This window comes from Varroa destructor, unplaced genomic scaffold, assembly GCF_002443255.2.
Source record: "Varroa destructor unplaced genomic scaffold, Vdes_3.0 BEIS01000001.1, whole genome shotgun sequence".
NCBI lineage: Eukaryota > Metazoa > Arthropoda > Arachnida > Mesostigmata > Varroidae > Varroa > Varroa destructor.
Window position 1 is genome coordinate 50739971 of NW_019211454.1, and position 27148 is coordinate 50767118.

A 27148-nucleotide genomic window follows, 5' to 3' on the forward strand; every position below is an offset into this window, starting at 1 on the left:
GTTCTTGCTTATTACGGATATTTTATAGGGAAATAATGTAAACGAAGTCGAAATCGTAGAGTAACCTACCCATATTAGAGAAGTTCTCCTAGAGCTGAACTTCGTAAAGTTCATCAATGGTTGACGAAGATAATTACGCGAAAGCACTTTTACTTAAAAATAGTTCCATCTACGTCTCCAATATAGGCAGATTATTTAACAGCGACAGTTTATTTGTTTGCGTGATTTTTACTTCTTTTGCATTATTCCTCTATGGAATTTTACTAGTAATACTTCCAACTTCAGCAGAACTATTGCTTCAGCGTACCAAAGCAGCTAATTACGTTCCCATTGACAAACGGAATTTCCTAAAACGGTCCGCGTATACTATGAGCATTTCGAAGCCCAGTTATATCGACGCGATTATCGAGAACACGATATAGAATTTTCTTGTATAGACTCTTTTAAAACCGCGCAATGGGGCTGCAAAAGGCATTCATAGCCAGTCGCAATTTTACTTACAGCAAGAAACGATTCAATATTCATCAGGCACAGCTTAGAAGTTACACTATTAGAAAGTTAGAAGTATTTGCATAACGAGTTACTGGTTTACCACCCTAAAGGAGGTAAAGGTAAAATTTAGTCCAAGTTTTCATTGCAACGTACCAAGCGTGTCAAACAAAATTACTGACCGTTAAAAATACTGTGCTCGCCTAGTATACATCACATTGATGAAATAATACAAACGTAAATATGACTAGATAGAGTACACTGGCACGTTTTGTGACCATTCATAGCGGTACTTTTCTATATCTAGATATTTCGCGCGATATGTTTAATAAAAGCTTATCTCGTCTTTTTCACACGGACGAGTGCCAGTTTATTATTGTTGCCAAAAAAGACCATTGACCTCTGAGATACTGACGTTGGCTACCTAAAAAACATCCACAGAATTTAAGCTCACATACTACTCTCTACTGATTACAATGAAAAGGTGGTCTTGTTTAATGCTTAAGTGTCATGGCACGTGTAGAGAGCAGAGCCTTAAGTGTTAATGGGGACTCGCGAACTGTTCGCAGGAAAAACAGAGTACAAGAAAAATGTAATATTTAAGCTTTCGGACAAATTAAGCACGGGTACCTCTGTAACATTCGTATTGGCGCGCTAAACACAGATGCACGTCGTATCTGTATGTTGCGGATGTAGATAATTTTTCAAACTAAATAGAATCAATAGATCACATAATATACTTTACAAAAGATGATAAACTATATGGAAACTTTTGTTCAAATGAGGTAAACGAGTGCACACGCTGAACATGGCACTTCTGTCAGATTACAAACTAAGATACTAGCTTTTCAGAATGCACAAAACTTTCTAACTTAATACAGAAACAAGTAATCGGTATGAGACGATAACGCGCTGCGAGAGTATATAACTGTAACAACGGCATGCCTTATTTCTCGATAAAGGGGTACATAGATCGGTGACGAGTGTTGCGACTTGTTTGCCGATTAGACTCTTGACTGCTGCGCATCTTACGATAGCTTTTGCTTAAACGTTTTTACCAATACAGTGGCGGGTATTCGCTTAAATCCCGTCCAAAAATACCGCTATGCTGTGTCGTAAAGTCTATGTATTTGCTTGAGGATTTCTTTGTAGTTTTGGTCCATAGATTGAAATATATCATCATAATGGATGTCATAATACAATAGGATGCAACTTTTTGTAGGAACTTCTTCTGCATATTTCGAGTCATGGCCCTATCTCTTATTAAGCTTGAATTGCACACTGCTAAAGCGTGTGCTAGATAAAAAGGAACGTCTTGCCGATACAGATGTACATACAGTTTAAATTTTACAAGAATGTTCCCTTAGCTCTTCGCGTAACGGTGGCCAGAGTTTCGTTTAAATGGGCATTATACGTCAGAAGTGGCGGTACGATCATTACGACCTTCTTCGTTTTGACTATTTCTCCCCCCAGGCACTAGAGGAAAATGAGGTTTCGCTGCGTAAGGCGCAATACGGCACATTTTGGCAGGAGATATTTGGCAGAGAGAGAGCTAAAGATCAAGATTAATTAACTATTCCCAGAAGCGTTTTAACTGTTCCTGAAAAGCAGATGCGTCTGCGTACACTTTTACGTCGCTAGCGCAGATGTTAGTATACTGATTTTTAAACATAACCTGCTTTAATAAAGCAATATACAATACGTGCATAACGGGTCGAAGAATTATCTTTGGCAGTTTGTTTAAATAAACACAAACACTGTCATTTGTTCGTACATGCAAACTCTTTCTGCTCTAATGAATAATCTGATTAGGCAATCTCTTTCCTAGACCATGTCGGTGAAAATCTATACAATCGAAAGGTTCAGCGTCACCAATCATCGTAAGTGTCTGGTCACTTTGTACCTTTAACAGTTACATAGCATTTTAATGAACTGCTCCTTGTAGATCAGGCCTTGGCTACTTGCAGTATTGTAAACTGTGTAGCATAATACAATTTTTCGAAGTTTTTGTGCGAGCAAGGTGAGGAAAACCTAACATTTGCTGGACGCGTCGCTTTCGTCACCATGGCTGTAGAGCGGATTGACGATGGCAGCCCGAAACAGCATGGAAAGTCCGCCTTCCTCAAGCCAATGTCTAAAAATAAAAGACAGATCGCACTCACGCTGCATTTCTTAAAGACAAAAACGGACATTTTGTCAACTGTGCCATTGCGCTTGTTCGCGAGTTTTCGAAAGCGTCGACTGACGAAATGCCGACCTCGTTAACCATAGGCAATTCGTTTGAAATATCAATTAACCGGAAAGGTCGCGATGGATACGTGGCAGCGCGATCGTCTCGAAGAATACGCGCTCTCACGGCGTTATCGCTGGCCGCTGTTTGATTTGGTATTCTAATAAAATTATGATTACTTCACACCGAAGGCATTACTGAACGTACCTGTGAATTGCAAATAAGTTTCGCTTCTGAGCTATGTCTTTCTTAAATAATCCTGTTCCTGACAGAGCATCTTCCGCAGCGTTTGTACTAATCTGACGTATTGAACAAGGTACTCGTCCATCGCCTTAACGGCACATAGGAGAAAAAAAGCCATTTCAGTCGGTGGTTAGTAGATTATGAATCACGTCTTCGTAATCTCCTCATTTCAGGCCCAATAGCGGCAATAATCGATTGTGAAGATCGAAGTTGCACAAGGTCATGAATGTGACCATCGGATGGTGGCCAGCGACCGAGATTCGACAGAACTTCACATTGTCTCTGAGAACAATGTTGACACTATTGCGACCTCCCGTTGGAGCGGCGACAATTGTATTGCCTTAATCCTGTTTCATATTGCATAACTTAGGAACGTATTTTTTTGGCGGGTCATCGTTGTTCGGGCCATTGATCGGGTCCATGATGAAGTGATTCTCCGTTTTGTCTTACCGATTTACAGTTAGTCAAACATCCGGATGCAATTTATACATCTTGCTATTTCGGAGCTGATCTAAGGATGTTTTACAAATGTCGTAGTACTTCGAATTTTATCGTCGAACATTTAGTGTGTGTCACTGTGAGGTATTTCGACATGCGGCTATAGGGTACTTAACGTGTTGAAAAATGAGAATGGTGTCGATAGAAGCCAGCTTTTCAGTGCATAGATAGAATATAATAGGCAACAAGGTCCGTGGTTTTAACGATTTGGCATAACCAGCACACGACGTTCTTCTTTGCTAGGGTTCCCATTGATAACTTTTCAGTCTGTTCAGTTCAGTGTTTTGTTTGCTACTAGACCAAAGCTTCCACGTTCGTTGTAGCAATTAGCTACACCTTCTAGTATAGCTACGTCCTTGCTGTTAGAAGTCATTCAGTCATGGACTACGCTGCATACAATTATTATGGAACTCTAAGTTCTTTTACGTTAGTTTGTCGCATATGATCGGTTCGTGTTTCGCGGACTTCGCAAAAATAGGAACATCGGTTTCTTGATCGATTTCCTCGAAGGGATCGCCCGGCAGTCGAGGACGGCACAATTATCAACTTCGTCCATTTTTGCTTCGGAATATGTGCATTTTGCGAAATACAGCCATAGGCTACCCTAAATGCACGAAGTCTTTCCAATTGCTTGATGCCTCAATTTGGGCGTTTAGAAATTTGCCGCGACTTCTCCATACTTTCAGGATATTCCCATACTTTTCACGGCTCGCTTGTAGTCACACCAAAACAGGTTTCAACTAGCGTTCTTTATCAGACAGTACACAGTATAAATACACATTTAGAACTAATATTATAGAACTCGATCGAGCACGTCTTGTATTTACGATGATCAGCTGTTAAAACCATTCGGTGGCACATTTATTTAAATAATTAATACGTTTTGCTTGTGACAGATACCCTTAATTATTATTAAAGCCTTAACGTAGTTACTAGTACCGTGAGTTTTGCAGTTTTAAATGATCGTTTCGAGCTTTTACTTTTGGTAACTGCCTTAGTAAAGACATTATTTCAGATGTTTGGGCGCCAACAAGGAACTAAGTGGATCTATATTCGATTTCGAACCCAGACCACCTATTTTCGGTTACTCACTAAGATATAATGCTAATACTTTTGACTAGCACCGCACTATTTGGTGACAGTAGGACGTTACGGAACTTCTACGTTCCTCAGCCCAAAATATATTTTTAATGATATGGAGGTGCTTCGTTTATATCCTACTAACATGTCTCGGCTTTCCTCGAAAATTACACCCTAAATGGTACGGCTTAATATCTTTTGTTACCGCAGTCTGCCACAACCTTCTTGCATGCCGACTATTGTGTTTACATCTGTGCTTCGAAATTTTGTCAGATTTATAATCCTGGAGACGACGTAATTATACACACTGCTTACGCAATAGACACGTACAATGAGAAAACATAACCTCGCTGAGGTGACTCGAATAGTTAAAACGTCCCCCTGCGTTCCCTAACAATGAACCTACAAACTTTATTAAAGTTCGTAAGTTTACTATTGTACTTACTTAATACATATAAAATTGACAGAGTATAGAAAAATCTGTAATAGCTACCAGGTATCTATGTCCAATATTTCAAAATTAAGGAATAGAATATTGCAGACATCGTTTTATTTCAGCGACATATGGTCCTAAATTGTTCATCTGGTATAGCCATCCACATCGCAATATTCTTCTCATGTGGCTACTCTGTTCAATGAAAAAGGGTTTTATTTCTTAGCTTCGAAGCCTACTTAATAAATACGTTTAACATAATGATATAGAGATAATTGCGATCTAAAAATCTACATGAATATGTTCAAGTTTATTTTATTTTCGAAAACATAGAATCTTCCATTATAATTGTTCATTTATTAGATTGTCAAGGTCGGTATTGTTGTGCTATATTGGACTTGTCGCGTAGATGACTATAGACATAGAGGAAATCAGCCAAACTTAATAAGATTCAAAATGTAATAAGCTATTATTAAGCACTAAGGATTGCCATTTCGTTCGAAAACGTGCCTCTACGTACGTATCTGAATTAGGCCATTTGTCGACCTATCCGAGGGCATACACATACAAACGAGCTTGCCTCAGGCTCTTGTGCAGTTTTGAAGTGCCCCACATCAGTGGAATATCTGGATGCATACATTGACGTCATTGGCTCTGACGGCTGTCATTGTTGAATGTCTCAGTGTTCATGCTGTATCTTACCTGCCAGTGATACAGGTTTATATTATATACAAGGATGGATACATATATATATATATATATATATATATATATATATATATATATATCTAAAGTTAAAGCATTATATTGCATAAAACACTAAACTTGACTACTTAGCAGGTGATTAAGTAAGTAGCTGGATGTTTTTGTGTGGACGTAATCCTTCCGTGTACAAGTTATCCGCACTTAGGGGCCTTCCTTGCTGCTATAATGAGTTCAATCTGTGCACTGTGCAATATATACCTTTTGAAATAATTCCTAGATACATATAGAATATCCATTCATTAGTGAAATAATTATATGTTGATCATTACCGCGTCCACGTGAACCTTTAGACAGGCAGATTACATACGTATGTACTCTGCGTCGATGAGATACAAATTCATTCGTATAAAGGAGTTGAAAGCAAAATGTTTCCAATGGACAAAGAGGGCTATTATAAATCTGTACAATATTTTGAATCTCATGAACAGCCCTTAACTACGCAATTTGTATTATAAGCGAAATTTGAAGAAATTCTTACTACTGGGATTTTTTTTTAAAATCATCGAGCATGAACATATGCTTATGGTTGTAACCATGCAAGGAAACTTTATTTTCACGTGTAGAAAGTCTCATCCTTAAAGAGATACTGTTTCTGGTCATAGTCACTGCCTTTGGTCTTCTTAGTCTACATAACTGTTCCTACATACAATGTTTAAGCTAGCGCGTAGCGTCTGCTTGGATATCGTAAACAATCACAACTGCTATAATACACAGATTGTATAGCTTTTACAAGATGCTTCTCACTCCACATTGCTTTGCAAGTGTAGATACAGGTTTCTTATCTGGGCCGATTGGCTGAGTCTACGTTATCCCAAAATTGTATTTCCAGTATATAGGAATTATTATACAATAATTTTTATCGATGTGATCACTACACATGGTCGCACAATATACTAGCTAGTGATATTTAGGATCCGCAAGTTGTACCGCCCCTGTTGTCGTTCTCAATATCCCTCTGTGGTGGTCGTTGGCAAGACCGTACCGATTACGTATAAATGACCTTGGTTGCTTCTCATGAAGCGCTCGTAGTAACTAGATGTGTTGCGTATCATAGTGACACAAAGGGCATGAGAATCTTCCAGGCCATGTCATAATGGAAAACTGTGCAGTGGACCTCTTTGTTACATATTGCCTCGATTTCCTCGATCAGTTTCAAAAGTAACTATACCTGACGTGCCTTCTAGGTCATCTGGAGGCTTCATGCTTCATCCCTCGCTTCACTGACGAGTTCTACATTTTTCTACAAATTTCTTATTTTATATATTTCTTCTTTCTATACGTGTCACATGGCTATTACGTTTTGCCTCAAACTATTAAGGCACATTTTTCCACAATGGTCGCATGCTGTCGTGTTAGAAACATACGCAGGGCTTAGGGGTATATCGGTACTCCGATTGTACCGTTAATGTTCCACTTTTATTGTTAATGTTTTTTTAATTTTAATATTTTTGCATATTTTAATAAAGTTGTGCTGACCTTGACGAATGCCTTATTATAACAATGGATCGCCTTAAGGCAATTATAAACGATGTTTAGTAAAGTATAGAACGTCTAAGAGTATTATAAGCTAAATGCAGCATTGCCATCAGGCACTTTGTACTGCATAGGCAAACTTTGTTGCCTGTGCAGTAAAGAGTACCCAGTAAAAAGTAATCATACCCAGTATGAAAAATATCAGGGAATTACTTTATTAGAACGAAGGAGGTTCATTTATGATGAATGAAGCCTTTCGTGAAACTTGGAAAGTCTTATGACATTCGTTTACAATACTGGCAGCCCATATTACAATATAGCCAGCGGGTTGGACCCCAGGCTAGTCGTTCAACTAAAACCTAATTAACTAGACTACATTTTATAGGCAGCCACGTTGCCACTATTTAAACTATTTGTATCTATAAATTTCAATATGCAGAGCTATTTGTGACACAAATCGTACTTCAGTATGGGTATGTTAGCGCACTTCTTATATATATATATATATATATATATATATACGTATGCTTCAGTTTCTTTCAGACAAGCTAATTGATTTACTGTTTAATTAAGTTACAACTGTATTTTGATTATTTTGTATACTTTGCCCCATAGCGTTAAGGATCCACATCAAAATATTGTGGAAACTTTCATTTTTCATTCATTGTAAAAAATTAATAATCTCTGAAGATTATTAGTACATATCTAAGATCTCACTTAATGTTCAGATACGTAAAAACTTCACGCGTGTGTGCACATCGAGTGTGTTCTGTTTTTTTTCTGGATCACGTCAATTATAAAATAGATTTGTTTATTCCGACCCTTGAATAGAAAAAAAGAAAATAACAGTAAAAAAGTCAATCGTGTTTAACGTGCAATTTTTGTTGTTCTTGAATTTTGTGTTTCCAATGTTCCATTTTTATCGAAGGGACGAAATAGAATCAAGGTCGTTTCAGTAACCTTGAGTGAACAAAAACAAATTTACTTAGTGTTTTATGGCTGTAAACTTTATTATTAATTTCACAGATCATACTTAATTGCTAGCATTTCGAAGAATTCATTTCAAGGGTACCTATACATTCTAATGATTTTCTCCTACCTTTACAAAGGCCGTTATCCTACCTCTTCAAACGTTAGGCTTAGCTTCCCTCTTAATAAAAATAGGTTTTCTAAATAATAAATAAAAATATGCCTCACACACTCTTTGGACAAATCTTTTAGGGATTTCATAATAAAATGTTAATCTTTTCTTTAAAAATTTAGACGTAGTGATTGCTCTCATCAAATTTAGGTAGATGATTTAGTAATGTGGTATCTCTACCTTATCACTTTGGCAGGTTTGTGAATATGTCATAGACGTTAGGCATAGACCTACAATAGGAAATTCCCTTCGAAATCACATTTCCTTTGATGACGGGAGTTTGTCGACGTTTGGTGGTGGCACCGTTTGTTTTAGCCACTATCATCTCAAATGAGTTTCTAAAAGATAAAAATGTCAAAGGAAGACTCCGCATCTACCAGCACCTGGTGTTGTAGCGATGAACAAGGCCCTTCTAGGGCCAGTGATTCATTTTGTTGGCGGGGCTTTGGAGCAGCGCGACTTTCCTAACTATCACATTCAACTCTATTCTCGGGTGAACTCAATCTTACTGGCCCATTTAGATTGCCAGTTTGACATCGTCGGCTTACAATATATTGTAAGAACACACTGCATTTTGCGAAAAAGTTTATCACCATGACGAGTAACAAAAAATCAAAGCGATCCCTTGCTTAGTAAGTTTTATGTAATAACAGCGTTGTTTAAAATTTCGCATATATAATACCGATAATGTACGTTACTATCCGTTTCACAGATTTGCTTAGGTTGTCACTTATTGATATTAATAAACATATATTTTTTGCATATAGTGGAATTAAGTAGAATTCAATATCAAACTTAAAGGAAGTTGAATGTTTCAGATTAGAAAGCAGTGATTATCGAAACTTGCATTCAATATAAGTCTCATTATTTTTTATTATAAATCCATCTACGCAATTAGGTTACCAGCCTTCAAATTAAAGCTTCCATATATACATATATATAAATATGGATATATTGTTTTCTTTCGTTTCAATAAGGTGCAAAATTGATTGCTGAACCTATTAGTCTTGTTTGTAATCTGAAGAGGAGCTTATTATCGAATCCATCGAAAACCCAGAATCGCTCTCAGAACTATTAAATGAACCGTTTCTGGCAGGCGCTGATGACCTAATGACCTTCTTCAAAAAATTCAGACAACTCTAAAGTTAAAACAAAATTATTTCTTATTAATCATGTAGTTTTAATAAAATGCATTTAACGTTATAATATTATTTTACTGTTGCTTTGCACCCGACTGGTTTTCGTTTTCGCCTTCATTATCCAATTGTGAATACGCATTGTGAAGATACTAGAATATTTTGAGTTATACTGCCATGGCAACTAACAAACAGCAGTAGGTCTTGGTGATAAGATTCTTCAATCGCTAAAAGAAGAATATAGTATCAGCCTTACTTAACTCTGTCCTCCAACGAGCTCTGTAAGCTGCAATCTGTGGGTCTTCTTGGTTTGAAGAACTGTGAAAATTTGAGTCAAGTGTTAATCTTGATCAAAAGCAGTTGTGCTAAAACAGTTATTAATTTCCAAGCACATTGCGCAAACATAAGGCACAATATTTCAGAAAAACATACTCAATATATATAAGATCTTCACTTTGATTCCATTCCTTTCAGTATTCAGATTTTTACAAGAAGGATCACGAACCGAATTCTATAATAGCCCAAAGCCAAGTGAGAGACGCATTATGTTCGGACTGCTCACCAGAATCGAGACGATGTATCGGCGAACGAGGTCTGACTGGAATCCGCGGCCAGAAGGGCCTTCCCGGCCCTATGGGTACGTGAATAGCCCCAAAAAAATATGGCCAATTTTTGGAACCGTCTATATTCATCTATACAAATACCTAAAACGCCAATAGATCCGTAGCCTTGTTGCTTAAGTTGTGATCTCTGCTGCAATTGCACGGCGGATGAGCAAAAAAAGCCTATAGTCGTGAAAAAAATCTCAAGAAATGATTGGCCGCTATTGTATACTGCATTTTAAGGTAAACACTGTACTGACTAGTACTATTAATGCTTTCATTAAAGCATATTTTTTTAAATTATTTTTACGCTATTTATGTTGTAGGTGTCATTCTTATGTAGTTCGACAGTAAGCTTATAGTAAACCGACCAAACAGATATCACACCGTCAGACCCATTGAAAGCGTAAGTGAATTTAGACTTGTTAATCGATTTGTCATAAATTATTGTACAGGACCACCGGGGCCTCCCGGTGATGAAGGTCTGCAGGGCGAAAAGGGAGAACAAGGTTTACCAGGACTAGCTGGAATGAAGGGGGGACGTGGTGATCCTGGACGTAGAGGCGTTTCCGGCTTGCACGGAGAGCCAGGACAGCCTGGAATGCCTGGTAAGTATCCGTTTATCTTTCTATCTTGTTTCCGAACTAGTACTTCTTCTATATCTGTTAGCGACCGTAGCGACAGTGTGATGTCTCAATACAAAGTGCCCTATAAATAGCATATACAATTAACGTGTTAGTACAGCTTAATCGTAGTAACCGTACACAGCACTTAAAATGAAGGCGTATGTTACTTAAACATATTTAATTAGTTTTTGTTTTTAATATATTCCGCGTGCACTAAAAATACTACATGCCGAAAAGGTATTGTAGATGATAAGAAGGTTAATTTTTTGTCTATGTGCTTCATATGTTTGAAGCAGTGATCACGAACAGTTTGATTTTTGCGCAATGAGTAAGACTGCAAACGTTAGTTAGTTCGCACCATACGAGTAGTAAATAGCTTAAATTGAAAAATACTCGGGTTTTAAGTTTAGTAATTAAGTAAAAAAGCCGTTATTGGTACCACCTCTTCTTTGTTAACCCCACGAGCTTTCAACAGGTGTATTATCCCACACCCGCCAGACCACTTATTCATCGTATTTTTATAGCAGGCTACTTATTCGAATTCATAATTATTAATCAGGTGAGCCCGGAAGACCTGGCTTACGCGGGAAGGACGGCTACAATGGAACTCGTGGTGACGTCGGTATGATAGGATTTCCGGGGCCAAAAGGCGCGGATGGAAGACCGGGAATAATGGGTCCACCCGGCCAAAAAGGAGAACCTGCGTATGGAGGTGTAGGTGCTAAGGGAGAAAAAGGCTCACCAGGTATTCCCGGACCTCAAGGACCGCCAGGTATCACTGGTCAAGACGGTTTTCCAGGTAGAAAGGGTGATCCTGGACCTTCTGGAAACGATGTAAGTTGTACTTTTAGTACCGTGCCATACTAAACCGAATGCAATACTGATTTGCGCGCAGTAATTTTGAAAAGATGTAGGATCCATTTTGCGACAGCTAAGTTTAGCAACCTTACTTAAGGGCCAAATATTAATAATACCTTACTTCTTGTCGTATATTTGATCCCTGTGCACGAAGTGTTTCTATTTCATGTGCACGATCATTTAATACGTTCATTGTCGTTTCTAGTAACCATCCAACTCTTCTTAGAGGAAACTTCCGATAACTTTTGCGACAGAAGAACATGACTTATGTCTTATGATAGGATATGAAATTTTGAGTGCATGGCCTGGTCATATATGTCCATCTTTTATAGAGCAACAAAAGGTAATAACATCGATTACGACAAGCCGTTCGAGGTTGAGTGAACGGACTACCAGCGCAGCTAGGACATTCTCTGAAGAATTTAGGAACCCACTAAACGGTATAGTTGGGCTAGCGTTTCCGTTCGCAGGCATACATCATACTTTTATATTAGATATAAAATTAACGAACTGGCTCCAACCCATTTATGACGACGAAAATCGTACGACTTTACACAATCATCTGTGTGAATTAAAATAAATCGTGCAGAAACTTATGTTTACCAGTTCCTATGTTTCAAGAAACCAGACCACGAGACTTCTTCTAAAGTCTTAAAATAAAATTAAACTCGATGATTTGAAACGTATGGACGATGCTTACGCAAATTTGCGCTCACACAAATTTGCATAAATATCGTCCAAACACAATGTGAGCTATGAATACTGCCATAAGTTGACATGCTGATAATAATTTACTAATGTGTTTCCACATTCAGGGTCGTCCCGGTCAGCCTGGGTTACCTGGGCCACCAGGTATGTCCTTACCAGGCCAAAAAGGCGAAAGGGGGTTTAAAGGCGAACCAGGCCTACCGGGCGAATCAGCCCATTGTTTCAACCGGTCAATTATGGTTGACAACGAAGGTTCTGAACAAATTATCTTCACTCCTGGCCCAAAAGGAGATAAAGGAGATCGAGGCGAGCCTGGTGAAGGTAGTTCACCTGGAGCACCCGGAGCACCTGGTATACCGGTAGATACACTTCTCTGTGTATATTATATAATTCAGTTGCACTGGTGTACTACTTACTTATTTCATTCTTTTTGTCATAAATGTCTAGTTTGGAAGCCAATTCTAAGCGGAAATTTACTCAGTGTTTTTCTTAGCGACTCAGAGTATTCTTACTGCGTTACTAAATCCTCAAGATCACCTCTTCGATATAGCATCAAAAATTTACCCACACTAGAAAGTCCGTTTAGGCCGTGTTTAGCTGAACCTTTTAAGGTTTTTCCAATAGACTTGTGAAACGGCATCGTACACATATATCACGGTAAACATTTACCAACGCTGAAATTTGAACCAGTGATGTATGTTCGTGGTTACCATAGCAGCGTACCTAAAGAGGTGCGCATCAGCTCACTTATTATACGTATAACTAGCAAGCGTTTCAGTCTCCTCTTGGATTTTACCATGGTATCATTAGGACGCCTGTATAGTTCGTAGAATGTTGTTGAATTCAGGCTAAAATTTTTAAACTGTTATTTACTTATATATTACTTTTTGCCTACAGGGACAACCCGGTCTGCCGGGTGAAAAAGGTGACCGAGGTCTGCCAGGCGATCTAGGGCCAGCAGGAGTACCAGGTTACCCGGGCAGTCCAGGTTTACAAGGCCTCAAGGGCGACCCTGGTATCCCAGGCCGGCCAGGACGACCAGGTGAACCTGGACATAAAGGAGAAGTGGGACCTCCAGGACTTCCCGGAGAGATGGGACTAACAGGACCTCCTGGAGCGCCCGCGGTAAGTCATACGATAATAAAAAAATGCCTTTGAACCATTATTCTACATAGCACTAGAGCAAGGATGTAAATGAAGATTAGAACAAGTTTCATTTCATGTTTCCTAGCTAATTTAAAACGCATCAGCTACAGTGTAAAACACGCTGCAAGCTACCTACCCTTAAAATGCTCGATGGCAGTAAGTAATCATTACTCTACAGTCTTTATGTGCTCGGGATATATATAATAATGGCAATCTCTGAAATATGGACTTTTACAGACGGCGGAAGGAAACACGATCGGTCCCCCAGGCTTCAAAGGGGAAAAAGGCATGCCAGGCCCAATGGGTCCTCCAGGTGAAGAGGGCAGACCCGGGGATTTAGGATTGGATGGGTCTCCCGGGCCACCCGGTGCACCAGGGGAACCTGGCCAGCGTGGCAACGATGGTCATCCTGGTCCCCGCGGTGAAAAAGGCGATTCTGGACTTCAAGGTTATCCCGGCCAACCTGGAAGCCCTGGGCTGCCTGGTCCAGAAGGGCTACCTGGGGAAAAAGGATTACCCGGACGAGACGGTTATTCCATCCCCGGAGATCGGGGATTGCCTGGCTCGCCTGGTAAAGACGGAGAACCTGGAGTGCCAGGACGACCTGGCTCCAAGGGGCTACCTGGCATCCCCGGTGATTCCCTCTATGGCCAACCAGGTTAGCGACAATAATTAGTTATCTAATAACACGAGATCCTTTTCTGGCCGGACGCTTGTACAGAAAGTGCTTTTTAACTTAACTAAGAGGTCAGTATGAACCTTACACCCTACCACTTTTGTTTCCAGTTAGTTATCAACCTAGAGTTTATTTTAGGTTTTCCGGGAGAACCGGGACCAGAAGGTCCCAAGGGAGTAGCAGGCAGGCCCGGCCAACCAGGTGTGCCAGGTATTCCTGGAGTTAAAGGAGATAAAGGAGGTGTCTGTAATGCTTGCGAGCCCGGTATACCCGGTCTGAAGGGCGCGCCTGGATACCCAGGTGAGCCTGGACCAAAAGGCGACGCGGGACTTCCAGGAAGCCCTGGTCGAGCAGGTGACCGTGGCTTTGATGGATACCCTGGCGATCGAGGAGCGCCAGGAGAGATGGTAAGTAGAACACTATTAGATTAGGTGAAGGTCGCAGTTAAACAATCTAGTTAATGAAAAACTAGTCAACTATTTGCTTATCGTGAAAGAACTTTTACTATAAACAGTTGGTTCATGCCCTTAAGACAACTTACCATATATGCTAAAAAAGATGACTTACATCATATTCCTTTTTGCGTAAATGCTTACATCGCAAATACTGCTCAGGTCAATAACTGAGACATGACAAATGGGTGCTCTGTATGCATATTTTAGGGGATGCCAGGTTTGATGGGGATGCCTGGCCAAAAAGGCGAGCGAGGTTTAGACTACATCTATGACGGACCTAATGAGAAAGGACCGCCAGGTCCACCTGGCCCTCCAGGATACCCTGGTACCCCAGGTGACCCTGGACCGGAAGGTCCTCCGGGACCTCAAGGTGCTTCCGGACCTCCAGGGTACGATGGTCTACAAGTAAGTTCCTTTTTTCGTTTTGCTTATAGATCAGTATAATAAATACAGTCAAATGTTTTGCTTAAACATTCTCTTCATCGGTTTATGAACAAGCGTTAGCAGTAATAGCTATGCGTTCTTTTTAGTAAAAGCCTTTAAAACCTAAGGGGATCTATACTATGGAACAAAATTGCTATACCAATGATAATTTATCCTTGCGTAAAATTAAAATTAATTTTCATTACTTTAGGGCCAACCTGGTTTACCAGGCGACCCAGGTCCAACTGGACCTCGTGGCGATAAAGGTGATCCAGGTCTGCCAGGCTATCCCGGTTATGGCGAACGCGGTCCGCCAGGCCTGCTCGGAGAACCAGGTCCTCCAGGAATCGAAGGTCCAAAAGGAGACAAAGGAGAGAAGGGTGATCCAGCACCCGAGGCCATAAAATGTGTGTTTATTAGCTCAAATATAAAATTTAAAGCTAAGAGCATGTGTTGACTAGTGATTCACAAACTGGATAATCTAGATGAACTACCTTAACCGTTGATTGTAAATAAATCTGCGTCTTTGCACAGCGCACTCTCCAAATTTTGCTTTGACTAATAGGAGAATAAAAATTAATTTCAACTTTAAAATATACAATGAATATCGGCATTAAGCTTTGCTGAAGCAGACTTCTTCATGTGGATACGTCGTAAACTGAAACAGATAGAGACCAGCCACCCAAGAAAGTCTTAAGACAGCTATAAGCATAACAAATACTTGTAGACGTTGTAAAGTATCTCAGCTTTTTTTTTTTTTTTTTTTTTTTATAAAGAAGTGTTTTTAGATCTTACTAAAAGACTTTCGTTTGAGAACTGGGTTAAATTTTTTTAATGATTCTAGGAACAGTCCAAAATGTTCTGCGCCAAAAATATACTCAAAGTATACCAATAGAAAGTAAATTTAATTATATTGAGAACATTAAATGCGAGTTACTTTTACTAGAATCCACCAAACAGAGAGTTAAGCTATGTAAACTGCGGCTCTGATTAAAAACAAATGTTATTGTTTTCCTCACTAAAAATCATTTAAAAAATATCTGAAGCGCATATCTAGTCACTCTAATGCAACTTAGTAAATACTTCTTTTCGTTCGACACCTGCAGTTAAGGAAAGGGGTCTACCTGGACCCCCTGGTGATAGGGGTCCTGTAGGTATGGAAGGTCCTCCAGGACCACGTGGTCTACCAGGACTAAATGGAATAGACGGACAACCAGGTCAAGATGGCCCGCCAGGTGAGCCTGGCTTCCCTGGGGCACCGGGTCCTCGTGGTCCTCCTGGCCTACCGGGCTCACCCGGACCGATGGGGGTTGAAGGACTGCCTGGGATGCAAGGCCCAATCGGGATCAAAGGTGAACGTGGTCGCCCTGGTTTACCCGGCGAGTTGGGACCCCCTGGAGACCGTGGAACAGGCCTACCTGGTAAGATTGCACAATTGTATGTTTTTTATTAAACAATATCTGAAGTGTAGCTAAGCCGCTTTTAAAACCGCACAAACTCTACAAAAATCTAATCAATGTTCTGCAGTTTTTAAAACACTCATCTGTGAATACGCTCATTTTTATTTTCAGACATATCTATTAATTCTTCAAATATATTCATACAGACTATTCAATATTCAAAAGAATATTCACAAAGAAATATTCAAATGTTTTAAATATAAAAACTTACGTTTTACTTTATTAACAAATATATATACGGTTGAGAAAATAAATATATAGAAAGTTACGTTAGTAGATGTTTTACTTTCTGAAACACCCACGACAAAATTCAAAGACAGTCGTTGTTAAGGGTTAAGTAACATTGATTTTTTCTCTAAGTTTTTTTTTAAATAAATATGTTTTAAAGTATATTATGTATATAAAGTATATAAAAAACATAGCGAAAATACAGTATTCTACAATATGCTTTAAATGCTCGTTAATTTACTCTAGGCTTAACTAGCCACGTGGACATTTTCTGCCCACCTTAGCATTTTTATGATACAAACTGACAAACTGCCAACACTACCGTTAGTGTATGGAATTTATTAAAGATTTCATCCTTCTTTTTTTTTTCGACTGACATAATTTAGAGGTAGGGGCATGAAAAATATTTTACAAGTGTCAAACAATACTAGGATAAGGTCTATAGGATTCTCTAAAAAATATTGATTGTCTTTCTACCTAGGCGGCGTTACGATCACATATATTAGGTTTTAAGAGTCGCGGGTCGGCGTTGGTGTCACTTGAGACTTGGACATGGGATTAAACACCGTGAAAATAGATAAAATTCCTGTGCACATTCTTTCTATTTTACAATTATATTACGATAAATGTACAAATCCTGCCCGGGCTCGTTAAAAAATGTCTACTGTTTATGGTCAAGATGCGTTATCGAAACAAATGGCCTAAAAATGCTTCTCTCGCTCTCGTTTCGGTGGGAGAGACACTTTTCGTAGTGACTGATTAACTATGGAAAAAGTTGATGAGCCCCTTGCAAAAATTAAACAAGAACAATACATTAGTAGCCATCATATCACCAAGGTTATTAGGCACCAAAGCCGGATGCCACACGAAAAATCATCTACTTTATGGTACTTCGAATCCGTACTTCACACAGGTGCAACGAAATTGAGTCAAATTTAGTCATTCTAAAGCGGTTAATCACGGGTGATAAAAAAAAAATGTGTCGCATCCACTGATAATGTGCAAATGAAAAAGATATATTATAGAATTGGTGACAAAGCCCAAACCGATGCCAAACAAAATGTGTTTGATGAAATCGAAACACAACTGTGCATTATAAGTTGCTGAAGCCTGCCAAAACGATCGACTCGGACCCATTTGCACCAAATCGATCGGAACTAGTGAGCAGAAAAGGCGCCCGCCGTGTTTTCGCAGATGACATATATTATTAATCACTCAGAAAAAAACTAAGAGGAGTTGAATAGGAAATTTTAATGCACCATTGAATGATTTTAATTCAGCTTTAATGAGTATATGTAAAGATAGCTTATTCCATTTTTCACCTAGAAATTGCAGAAGTCATACAGTGATGAAATTATAACCAAGGAAATAGCCGAGGGTCATTGACTGAACTGATGCATATTTAGTTTAGTACTAATATTTTAAGATTAAAACAATATTGGTTTCACTTTCGACTCAAAACAGTCGATAGTTTTCCGACGATCCAATAGTAGTTGATCTTAGTAAAAAAATTTTATTCAATGTATTTTCATCTTTAGTGCACGTATTGTTAATGACTTTACATATGTATTTTTTTTATTACGCTGCTAGGCATTTATATATCCTATTAAAACAACTTATTAGAACGAAAAGCAGCACTTTGTGCCGAACACAAACTGATGTAATTCACGCTAAGGTACTCGATAGCTATACATATTGTCAAAATACAACTTTATTTTTATTACCATTTCATGACTAAGCACTAATGATATAATATCTTTTTCTTTCAGGACTAAAAGGCCTACCTGGACCTCCTGGTCCTCCCGGTGAAGCAGGATTGCCTGGCCCAGTCGGGCGTGAGGGGTATCCAGGGCCGTCTGGACTACCCGGCGAGCCCGGCCCCAAAGGAGAACAAGGACTGCCTGGTCGAGATGGACTTCCTGGGCTAAAAGGAGATCAAGCACAGGAAGGCCAACCTGGCCCTAAAGGAGATCGCGGTTTGCCAGGTATTCCTGGTCCACCCGGCAATCCGGGCAACGATGGACTACCGGGTCACCCAGGAGCTTCAGGTCTGAAGGGTGATCAAGGCCCACAGGGTCCCCCAGGTAACCCAGGAACAACAGGCAAGCCCGGTTCAGATGGAGCTGATGGACTCCGCGGTGAGCCAGGGCTACCTGGACCACGCGGGCCGAAAGGAGACCCTGGCAACCCAGGTGAATATTTTTTTAAATTATTAAACGTTTAATTCTAAATACCGTATTACTTACTTAGATTTTCAGTATATGCGGAATTATACTACACTTGTGAAAACATAATGCAAGGAAATTACGGACTGGAAAAATCTCATGTTCTGTATAATGATATTATAATTACTATGTACAAAACACTGTTTATGTATAAATAATGTGTACTTACTGAACGTAATAGGAAACCCTGGGTTGCCTGGAGTACAGGGCCCACCCGGTGTTGAGGGACAACCTGGTAAACCCGGCCTACCTGGTATGCCTGGCAAAGACGGCCCACCAGGTTTTGCTGGCTTTGTAGGTCATCCAGGCCAGAAAGGAGACAGAGGTCTTCCTGGACGTGATGGACTGAAAGGTGAATCTGGAAGAGCAGCCCAAAAAGGGGAACGCGGTAGACCCGGAATTCCCGGAACACCTGGAGCAGAAGGTCCATCCGGCTCTCCAGGTCCCCAAGGGCCGCCTGGCGAGAAAGGCGAAAAAGGTCTTCCGGGAGAAGGTCGTCCTGGCGAACCAGGACCAGAAGGACTCCCAGGAATGCCTGGTCTTCCAGGTATTGATGGTCCACCAGGACCCCCAGGGCCTGACGGACCCCCCGGATTACCTGGAATGCCTGGGAATAAAGTAAGCTTACTTCGCGGTTTAGTAGTAAAACGTTTTTATATTATTACTGATACATAATAGCGCGTAACTTGCGGACTTCGCTGTTCGTGCGTTTAATACGTTTCACTTCTGAACTTCTGGCAAACAGACACAATAGATTTAGCCCGCGGTAAGATAAACAATACTAACTCCGGAGCGACTTACACACACGAAAAACCATTTTTTGTAGTAGAATAAAACCCATGGGTTTAGCTTTGTGCTTGTTCTGTGCATTTGACTGCTCGACCTGTGTGATAAGGGGTTCCGCAGGTACCGTGTTTACTAGCCTAATCGAATACTTTTTATCTGTTAAAAACTCGGAGAGACAGCAACAGCTCCGGGGTGGCTCCAGTTACACATAGACAAAAACCACGTTTTAGTACTCTATAGATAGGATAGAGTATAGCTTATAGGACTTGCTCCGTGTCCGATTTGTTCGTATGACTTCTCGACCTGTGTGGTGAAAATAACGATGCGGGAACTCGGACTTTGGACAGCGGCGGTATTGCCCGACAACCGATTCGATAACCTTCTCTTGGCAGCAACCCTTTCCCACCTTGTAGCAGCCGAGAGACGCAACGCCAGCACCAGGCGATTTGTGTCGCGCACAGACAGAGACACGTCGAGTTTTAGTATTATACTAGAAAGTAAATCACCGAGTCGTGCCCTGCGCTTCGTTTGACCGCTGAGCTGTCGTGTCTTTGAAAAGGACCTGCCGTGTTCTTCTGCTAAACTATGCGAAGACCCTATTCGATAAAAGGCCTCTTATTTATACGCAATTAGGGAAACAAGAACACTTTCAGAGCAGCTCACGTCGCATATACGAACAAACAAGACGCATCTGTAGTGGAATAGAATGTTCTTTGGCTGCTTCATTCGTGTGATGAGGTCAAAAAAATGTTTCTGCGGGCTTTTCTCTACAGCATCCGTATTTTTTTTTTTTAGGCTATTGTACAACCTTCACTTTGTTCGCTAAACCTTTGCTACATATGGGATAATATATGGGAATAATACCATTTTCAGTCATATAACAGTCACTAGAACAGGCATCTAGTTTTAACATATGTATTTAATATTTTGCATGTATACAAAATTATGAAAAGTCTATGTTTTTTGGAATAATCAGAAGTTTATAGCAGCCAATCGAAGCTCAGACATTCTGTATTGATAAAAAAAAAAAAAAAAACTATCCATGTACGGAAAGACTGTTAAGAATAACGATGTATTTAGGGAGATGCTGGAGCCGCAGGTGATCCTGGACCGCCTGGTGCTCCTGGAGCGCCTGGAGCTACCGGATTGCCCGGTCCGCCTGGATATCGAGGAATAAAGGGTAACCCAGGACTCGACGGTCCACCGGGAATGCCTGGGCAAGAAGGAATTGTAGGAGCTCCTGGGGAACCAGGATACCCAGGTTACATTGGAGAGCCGGGCAACCCAGGAGAACCGGGCCGGCCTGGACCACCTGGTAATCCAGGTTTCCCAGGTCCTCCCGGACCTCAAGGTCCTAAAGGCAACATCGGTCCTGTGGGAACTCCAGGTTTAGCTGGACTAAAAGGAGACCCTGGTTTAGATGGCCTTCCTGGCAATCCCGGTCCCCCCGGCCATGAGGGGCCACCTGGACTACCTGGTGACCCAGGCCTAGACGGCCCACCGGGTCCAATTGGCTCTCCTGGAGAGCCCGGACAGCCTGGCTGGGCAATACAGGGCGTAAAAGGAGACAGAGGAGAACCAGGCCCTGTAGGGGAACGAGGATTACCAGGGTACCCTGGTGCTAAGGGCGAACCTGGTCGGGACGGACGAGATGGTCCTGTAGGAGAGCCCGGACTACCTGGTCAAGGTTTGTAGCATTTCCTAGAAAAATAATTTTCTGGGGGTCTTTCATCGCACGATTGAGACAACATTGGGAAATGTTATCTCCTTATAGGGCTAAATTTACAATAAAACCGTTTCGTGTCTCGGAACTCGCTTGTTAGTTTTCATGATAAAGAGTGTACGATACAATCATCTTGTTAATAGGTAACATTCCGGGGCCTCCTGGAAGAGATGGTACGCCTGGACCTGTAGGAGAACCTGGTTCTCCTGGCCATCCGGGTCCTCCCGGTATTGACGGCTTAATGGGCGAGCCTGGCCAGCCTGGCTACCCCGGCGAGCCAGGACCGGTTGGACCCATCGGTGAACCTGGTCCCCCAGGATGGCAAGGAGACCCAGGCATTCCTGGTCTTCCTGGCTTTAAGGGCGATCAAGGACCGCCTGGACAGCCCGGTTTTCCAGGTAGAAGCGGTGAAAAAGGAGACAAGGGTGAACGAGGTTATCCAGGGCTTCCAGGACCGGCTGGATTCCAAGGTCAGTTAAGCCGAAGGTTCTGACTGAGAACTCTAGAATCACTAATTATGACTTTAAAACTCAATATTAGTGAGAATATGCTTACACAATCACTTAGTGTACACTAACCTAGATGCGACTTATCTGCCATCAAGGTATATTCATAATAGTATATTCTCTTATTTAATTTCTATTTATGGCTTTGAAAGAGGTGATATCAAAATCTTATCTTTTTACTAATCTGTACTCACTTCTAGACACATTGCAAGTATGAAAAGTTTCTTCCACCTGCTAATAAAAAATCCAATACACTGCCAATATACTGTATATTAGAGTAATCTCGGTCTCTGGCACAAGCTTTATACATATCTACACTGTGTCTACCTGTGGGAGCACGCATTAAGTAAGTACTATAACCTTAACGTAAAAGTTCGACAAACTTTTTATAACAGTCAGTACATGTCTACTTATTATAATGATGTACAATTGTTGTAACCTGCAATACTAGCAATCTTGTTAATACGTTTAACAGCAGGTCTAATAATTAACATTTATAGGACCAATGGGGCCAAAGGGTCAGTCAGCAATCGCAATCCCTGGTGAGGCTGTTCCTGGTCCAATGGGAGAACCCGGAGAACGCGGCCACCCTGGAATTCCAGGGGATCCCGGAATCCCAGGAGAACCCGGCTTGAAAGGGGAAAAGGGTGAACCAGCTCTTATTGGAATGCCTGGTCCTGCAGGCCCACCAGGAAGGGATGGCCTACAAGGACCACCTGGACCTCGTGGTCTTACCGGTTTGTACCTTTAAATGCATTTACGTCCTGTTTGGAAGTTACTGAACCAATTCTTATCGCTTTTCAGCATTTGCCTTATTGTCATGTCTTGGAATTTATGTAGGATGAATTGAAGGTGTTTACTGCATAGTTCGACTGACTTTTAAATAATTTACTATTATTCCCGCCTCATACTTGACTATACTATAGCCTAATACATGGATAAAGTCAGATAATAACGTTACACCTGTATTTCGATTTGTGGTTTACAGGACGCGACGGCCCTATGGGTAGGGAGGGCCCTGCAGGCCCACCAGGGGCGGCTACGTGGGATTTGGTTGAGGAGCAAGTTGGATCGTTGGTTGTTATCCACTCCCAGAGCATGGAGATACCAGTGTGCCCACTCCGCCTTAAAGAAATTTGGAACGGATATTCATTGCTTTATTTGGACGGTAAGACGGCACCAAGTATACTAGAAAGCCCCTAAAAGTAATGGAAGCTCACAGTGCACTAATTAATTGGAGTTCCTTACTGGGCCTCAAGAATATCTTAACGAGTAAATATGACGTTGTATCCCTTAGTTGCATAATGAACAAGAGCTTAATTGTTACTGTATTTATAGAAAAAAAGAAACATATACTTCCAAATGTTGTAAAAGCATGAAAAAATGTAAAAAATATGATTTATGCAGTGCATGGTCTTCTTTGACCACAAATTAGTATTAGATATTTTACACAGCTTCTTGCACACCGTTCTTAACCTCAGGGGTAGTATGTATAATATCCTTTAGGCAAATGTGCCTTCTTGGCATTGCTGTTTGTTTAACAAGACCCTAACAGGCTTATTGTTGCCCTCGCTGTGGTTTATTAATACAATTGTCAAGATATATGGATCGTAACAATAATTACGTAAACACATTAACACTAACAAAAGTAGGCTACCTAACTTAATCCTAGTTTTTCTTTTTACAAAAAATGGCTTGCAAGATCTTAATTAATCCGGTAATATATGCGCATTCTTGGTTAACCTTTTTTTCACTCTACATGCAGGAAATGGGCGGGCAGCTAATCAAGACCTTGGCAATCCAGGATCATGTATGCAGCGTTTTAGTACAATGCCTTTCGTGTTCTGTGAAAACACAGATACTTGTAACTATGCTGCACGTAACGATCGCTCGTATTGGTTGAGCACAATGCGTCCATTCTCTACGCGACCCGTTTTTGGCCGAGAAATTTCCGAGCACATCTCGCGATGCGCTGTTTGTGAAGTACCCAATTATACGCTCGCGGTGCACAGCCAATCACGTGAGATCCCTCAATGCCCGGCAGGCTACACTAATCTATGGCATGGTTATTCGTGGGCAATGCACACAGGTGCTGGAGCGCAGGGCGGTGGGCAACCACTTGCCTCGCCCGGTTCCTGCCTACAGCATTTCAGTCCCGTGCCGTTCGTCGAGTGCAATGGTGCCCGGGGATCATGCTCGCATTTCAGCAATAAGCTAGGCTTCTGGATGGCACAAATCGATCCTCAACGAATGTTTAACATGCCCACCACAAGCGTAAACGAAGAGAAGCACACACCTCTTCAGAATCTCGTATCTAGGTGTTCTGTGTGCATGAAGAATATTTAATTTCAGATATTCTTCGAGTATTTTTCATAGCAAAACGCGTCCATATGTACATCACTACGGCTATGTATCTATGAGACAATGCGGAAGTGCCAAATTAATTAGGGATATAAGGACAAAGCTCAACGAAAACGAAAGTTAGAATGGAATACACAGAAGGTATTGAAATGCTAGAAAAACGTGAGAAAGAGGAGAATATAAATTAACTTGATGCCGACAAAGTTAATCCTGGGATTTGCTCAGATTTGTTTATCAATATATGCAATTCAGTTTAGGTGATTTTTTACAGTTTTTTATCTTGTTTGTTTTATGTTGCCGTAACCTCTTCATATTTCGAGTTTTACGCCCGGCATCATCGTTACGCATTCCATCAGATGGTTGGCTTCCAGCATGAACTGAAGTGTATCTATGTCCGGGTTCGAACCTAGATGACAACGTAACCTCGATCGAGAAGAGAAAGGCGTACATCGAACAATATCAAAACCTTTACTGCCAAAAAAATGTAGTTATTGAGACAATGAAAATATGTATAGGTATTGTATATGAGATAAGCTGAGATAAATATAAAACACGTTCTTATAGAAGTCAAAAAGTAATTTCTAGTAGATATAGAAATGAGAATGTTGTTATGCAAATAAAATCATTAATTAATCAAGTTGCGTCATCTGTATGATATTGTTGCTAATCATGTTAATAGTAGTGCATTCTAAATAAGCTCCATACACATAAATTGCAAAGTACTTAACTGTAATTCCAATATATACTTGCGCACATTTTCTCTGTCGTTATATCATTAAACATTTTAAGGATCAATCTAACTTGCCTAAACAGGGAAACGTATTTAAGATACATATTGTTGGTAAGTTTATAAATATGAAAGAACGTCCCACTTGTGAAACTTTAGTTTTTATTACCATCACGATAAAATTGTATTGACACTTCCAAGGCCATTATAAACTGACCGATTGATTTCCAAACCCTATTATCAAATTGTAGTGGACGGGCTAAGTGTATTGGTCAACTAAAATAAGGAATCAGCTAGTCCTCATAAAATTTTGTTTAAAGGACTGTATGAACAGCAGCTTTGATAAGCGTGGCGATTTTAGCGGAAATCTGCGGGGCAGGTCTTTTAAATAAACCATTTCAAAATACATTGCTTGCAAATATTTACCGTGACCTGCAGTGTCCTATACTTAAAAATGTTCTCAGTGTTCAAAAATAGGGATACCGGTATTCGGAATGAGACTCCGAAGAGGATTTGAGAAAGAGAGTAGCCGTTTGAAAGTCATTAAGAGTGACTGGATAATATCGTATAATAAAAAAAGCTAAGATAATTTTTGCGTAAGCTTTTAGTTTTTACTAGCAAAGTACGTTTTCCTTATAGTTGAATAAAAATGGTAGTTTCTAACAATACCACATTGAGTGGTAACAACTGAGTCGTCTAACGAGCAATTTTGTCTACAGCCACCACCTTGATTTTGTCTATACAGGGTGTCTGATACATAGTATAAAAATTTGGGGAGGGCTGAAAAGTAAGTTGTTCAAATCAGTGATTTTTTGTCGAGAAGGTGCTACCTATACTAGAAAATTAGCAAGAAAAAAAATCTATAGAAAACTATTTTCGAATACGAAGAACTACTTTATATACCCTATTCTTTAAATAAGTCGAGATCGCAAAAATTAATATAAACATTTAATGGAAAAACTAAGCAAATTTGAGTAGAGGTTCGTGAGGAATAAGTTCATAAAATTATTTAATAAGCGGAGAAAACGCTGAATAAGTACATTAAATCCTCTAAGAAGTTAAACGTAGTTCTTAGAAGTTAAAAAAGAAGTTAAAGATAAAAACCTAGACGATAAATATGTTTCGTTTTATAGCAAGCATTCTAAAACTATTAATCGTGCAATAGCACCTAGTAACGAAAAAAAACACTTTGTGAGTAAGCCACTTTTAGAAGACTCACGAAAACAGTACGCAAATAACAAATCTACTCATGATGCAAAGCATTTTGCAGCGGAAAATAATTTACCTTAGGCTGATGGCTTCCTCTAGGATATACACCACTTCTATAATAAATATAATTTGGATTCCGCATTTATTGAATCGGTCTGTGAAGTCTGCTAAATCGAAGAACCAACAGAGATTCCAATCAAACTCCCAGCAGACCTGTGAACATGCGACAACATTTGGGTAGGTACTAAAAACATTACATTGAAAACTATATTAACACACATATGATGGGTAGAACATGATCACCTATAATCGTGTTCTTGAAAAATGAGGACACCATTATACTCAATGTGTACAAATCATATATATATATTTTTTCCTATTGATTCACTTACGTTATGGAATGACGTTGTGTCAGTTTACAAATTATATAACTTATTACTGTCGACTTCGACCGTCCACCAACGCTGAGTATTCTCGTTCATTAAGCCACCAGCTATATCTCTTAATCACCTTTTAATAGTTGAATAGTAGAGAGGTATAATAGACTGATGTGTGTTATATGGAAAATTCTTGCATGATATGTACAAAAACTTAGTAGTGATGGGTAGGCGACGGCCTAACATGCCTCGGCAAAGAAGTTGCAGGAAAATACAATCATATGCATATGCATACATGATTATTACATGGTAGATGTATTTGTATTGTATTATATTTGTGCTACTGAATTATTTTTTTTATTGCAATTATTATACATACGTTGTTACTTGAAGGCTCACTTTGAAATCATTATTTAGCAGTGTTATTCCTCGAGCACAAATTTGTACACCCGCACCCGTCACTGACTTTACATATGTAGCTCATATTTCTATATGTTGTTATTTTCGTACAACCATTTCAAGCATATCTACCAAACAAAACGCATCGTTGCTGTCAGTCCCAAC

General features: G+C 40.1%; 1 protein-coding gene across 1 annotated transcript in view; it reads left to right on the forward strand.

Annotated features, from left to right (window-relative positions):
- Col4a1 (Collagen type IV alpha 1) overlaps positions 1 to 24908 on the forward strand; it is a 28395-nt gene extending 3487 nt beyond the window's left edge. The window contains exons 2-18 of the mRNA XM_022788370.2: positions 9963 to 10125; positions 10546 to 10698; positions 11276 to 11550; positions 12390 to 12641; positions 13180 to 13407; positions 13666 to 14086; positions 14243 to 14511; positions 14767 to 14964; positions 15194 to 15389; positions 16089 to 16403; positions 18440 to 18862; positions 19077 to 19513; positions 20762 to 21368; positions 21548 to 21874; positions 22411 to 22647; positions 22899 to 23078; positions 23676 to 24908. Of these exons, the coding sequence (XP_022644105.1) occupies positions 9963 to 10125; positions 10546 to 10698; positions 11276 to 11550; positions 12390 to 12641; positions 13180 to 13407; positions 13666 to 14086; positions 14243 to 14511; positions 14767 to 14964; positions 15194 to 15389; positions 16089 to 16403; positions 18440 to 18862; positions 19077 to 19513; positions 20762 to 21368; positions 21548 to 21874; positions 22411 to 22647; positions 22899 to 23078; positions 23676 to 24256 (5262 nt within the window). The 3' untranslated portion in view covers positions 24257 to 24908. The remainder of the gene's footprint in view (positions 1 to 9962; positions 10126 to 10545; positions 10699 to 11275; positions 11551 to 12389; positions 12642 to 13179; positions 13408 to 13665; positions 14087 to 14242; positions 14512 to 14766; positions 14965 to 15193; positions 15390 to 16088; positions 16404 to 18439; positions 18863 to 19076; positions 19514 to 20761; positions 21369 to 21547; positions 21875 to 22410; positions 22648 to 22898; positions 23079 to 23675) is intronic.
- Positions 24909 to 27148: the final 2240 nt, after the last annotated feature.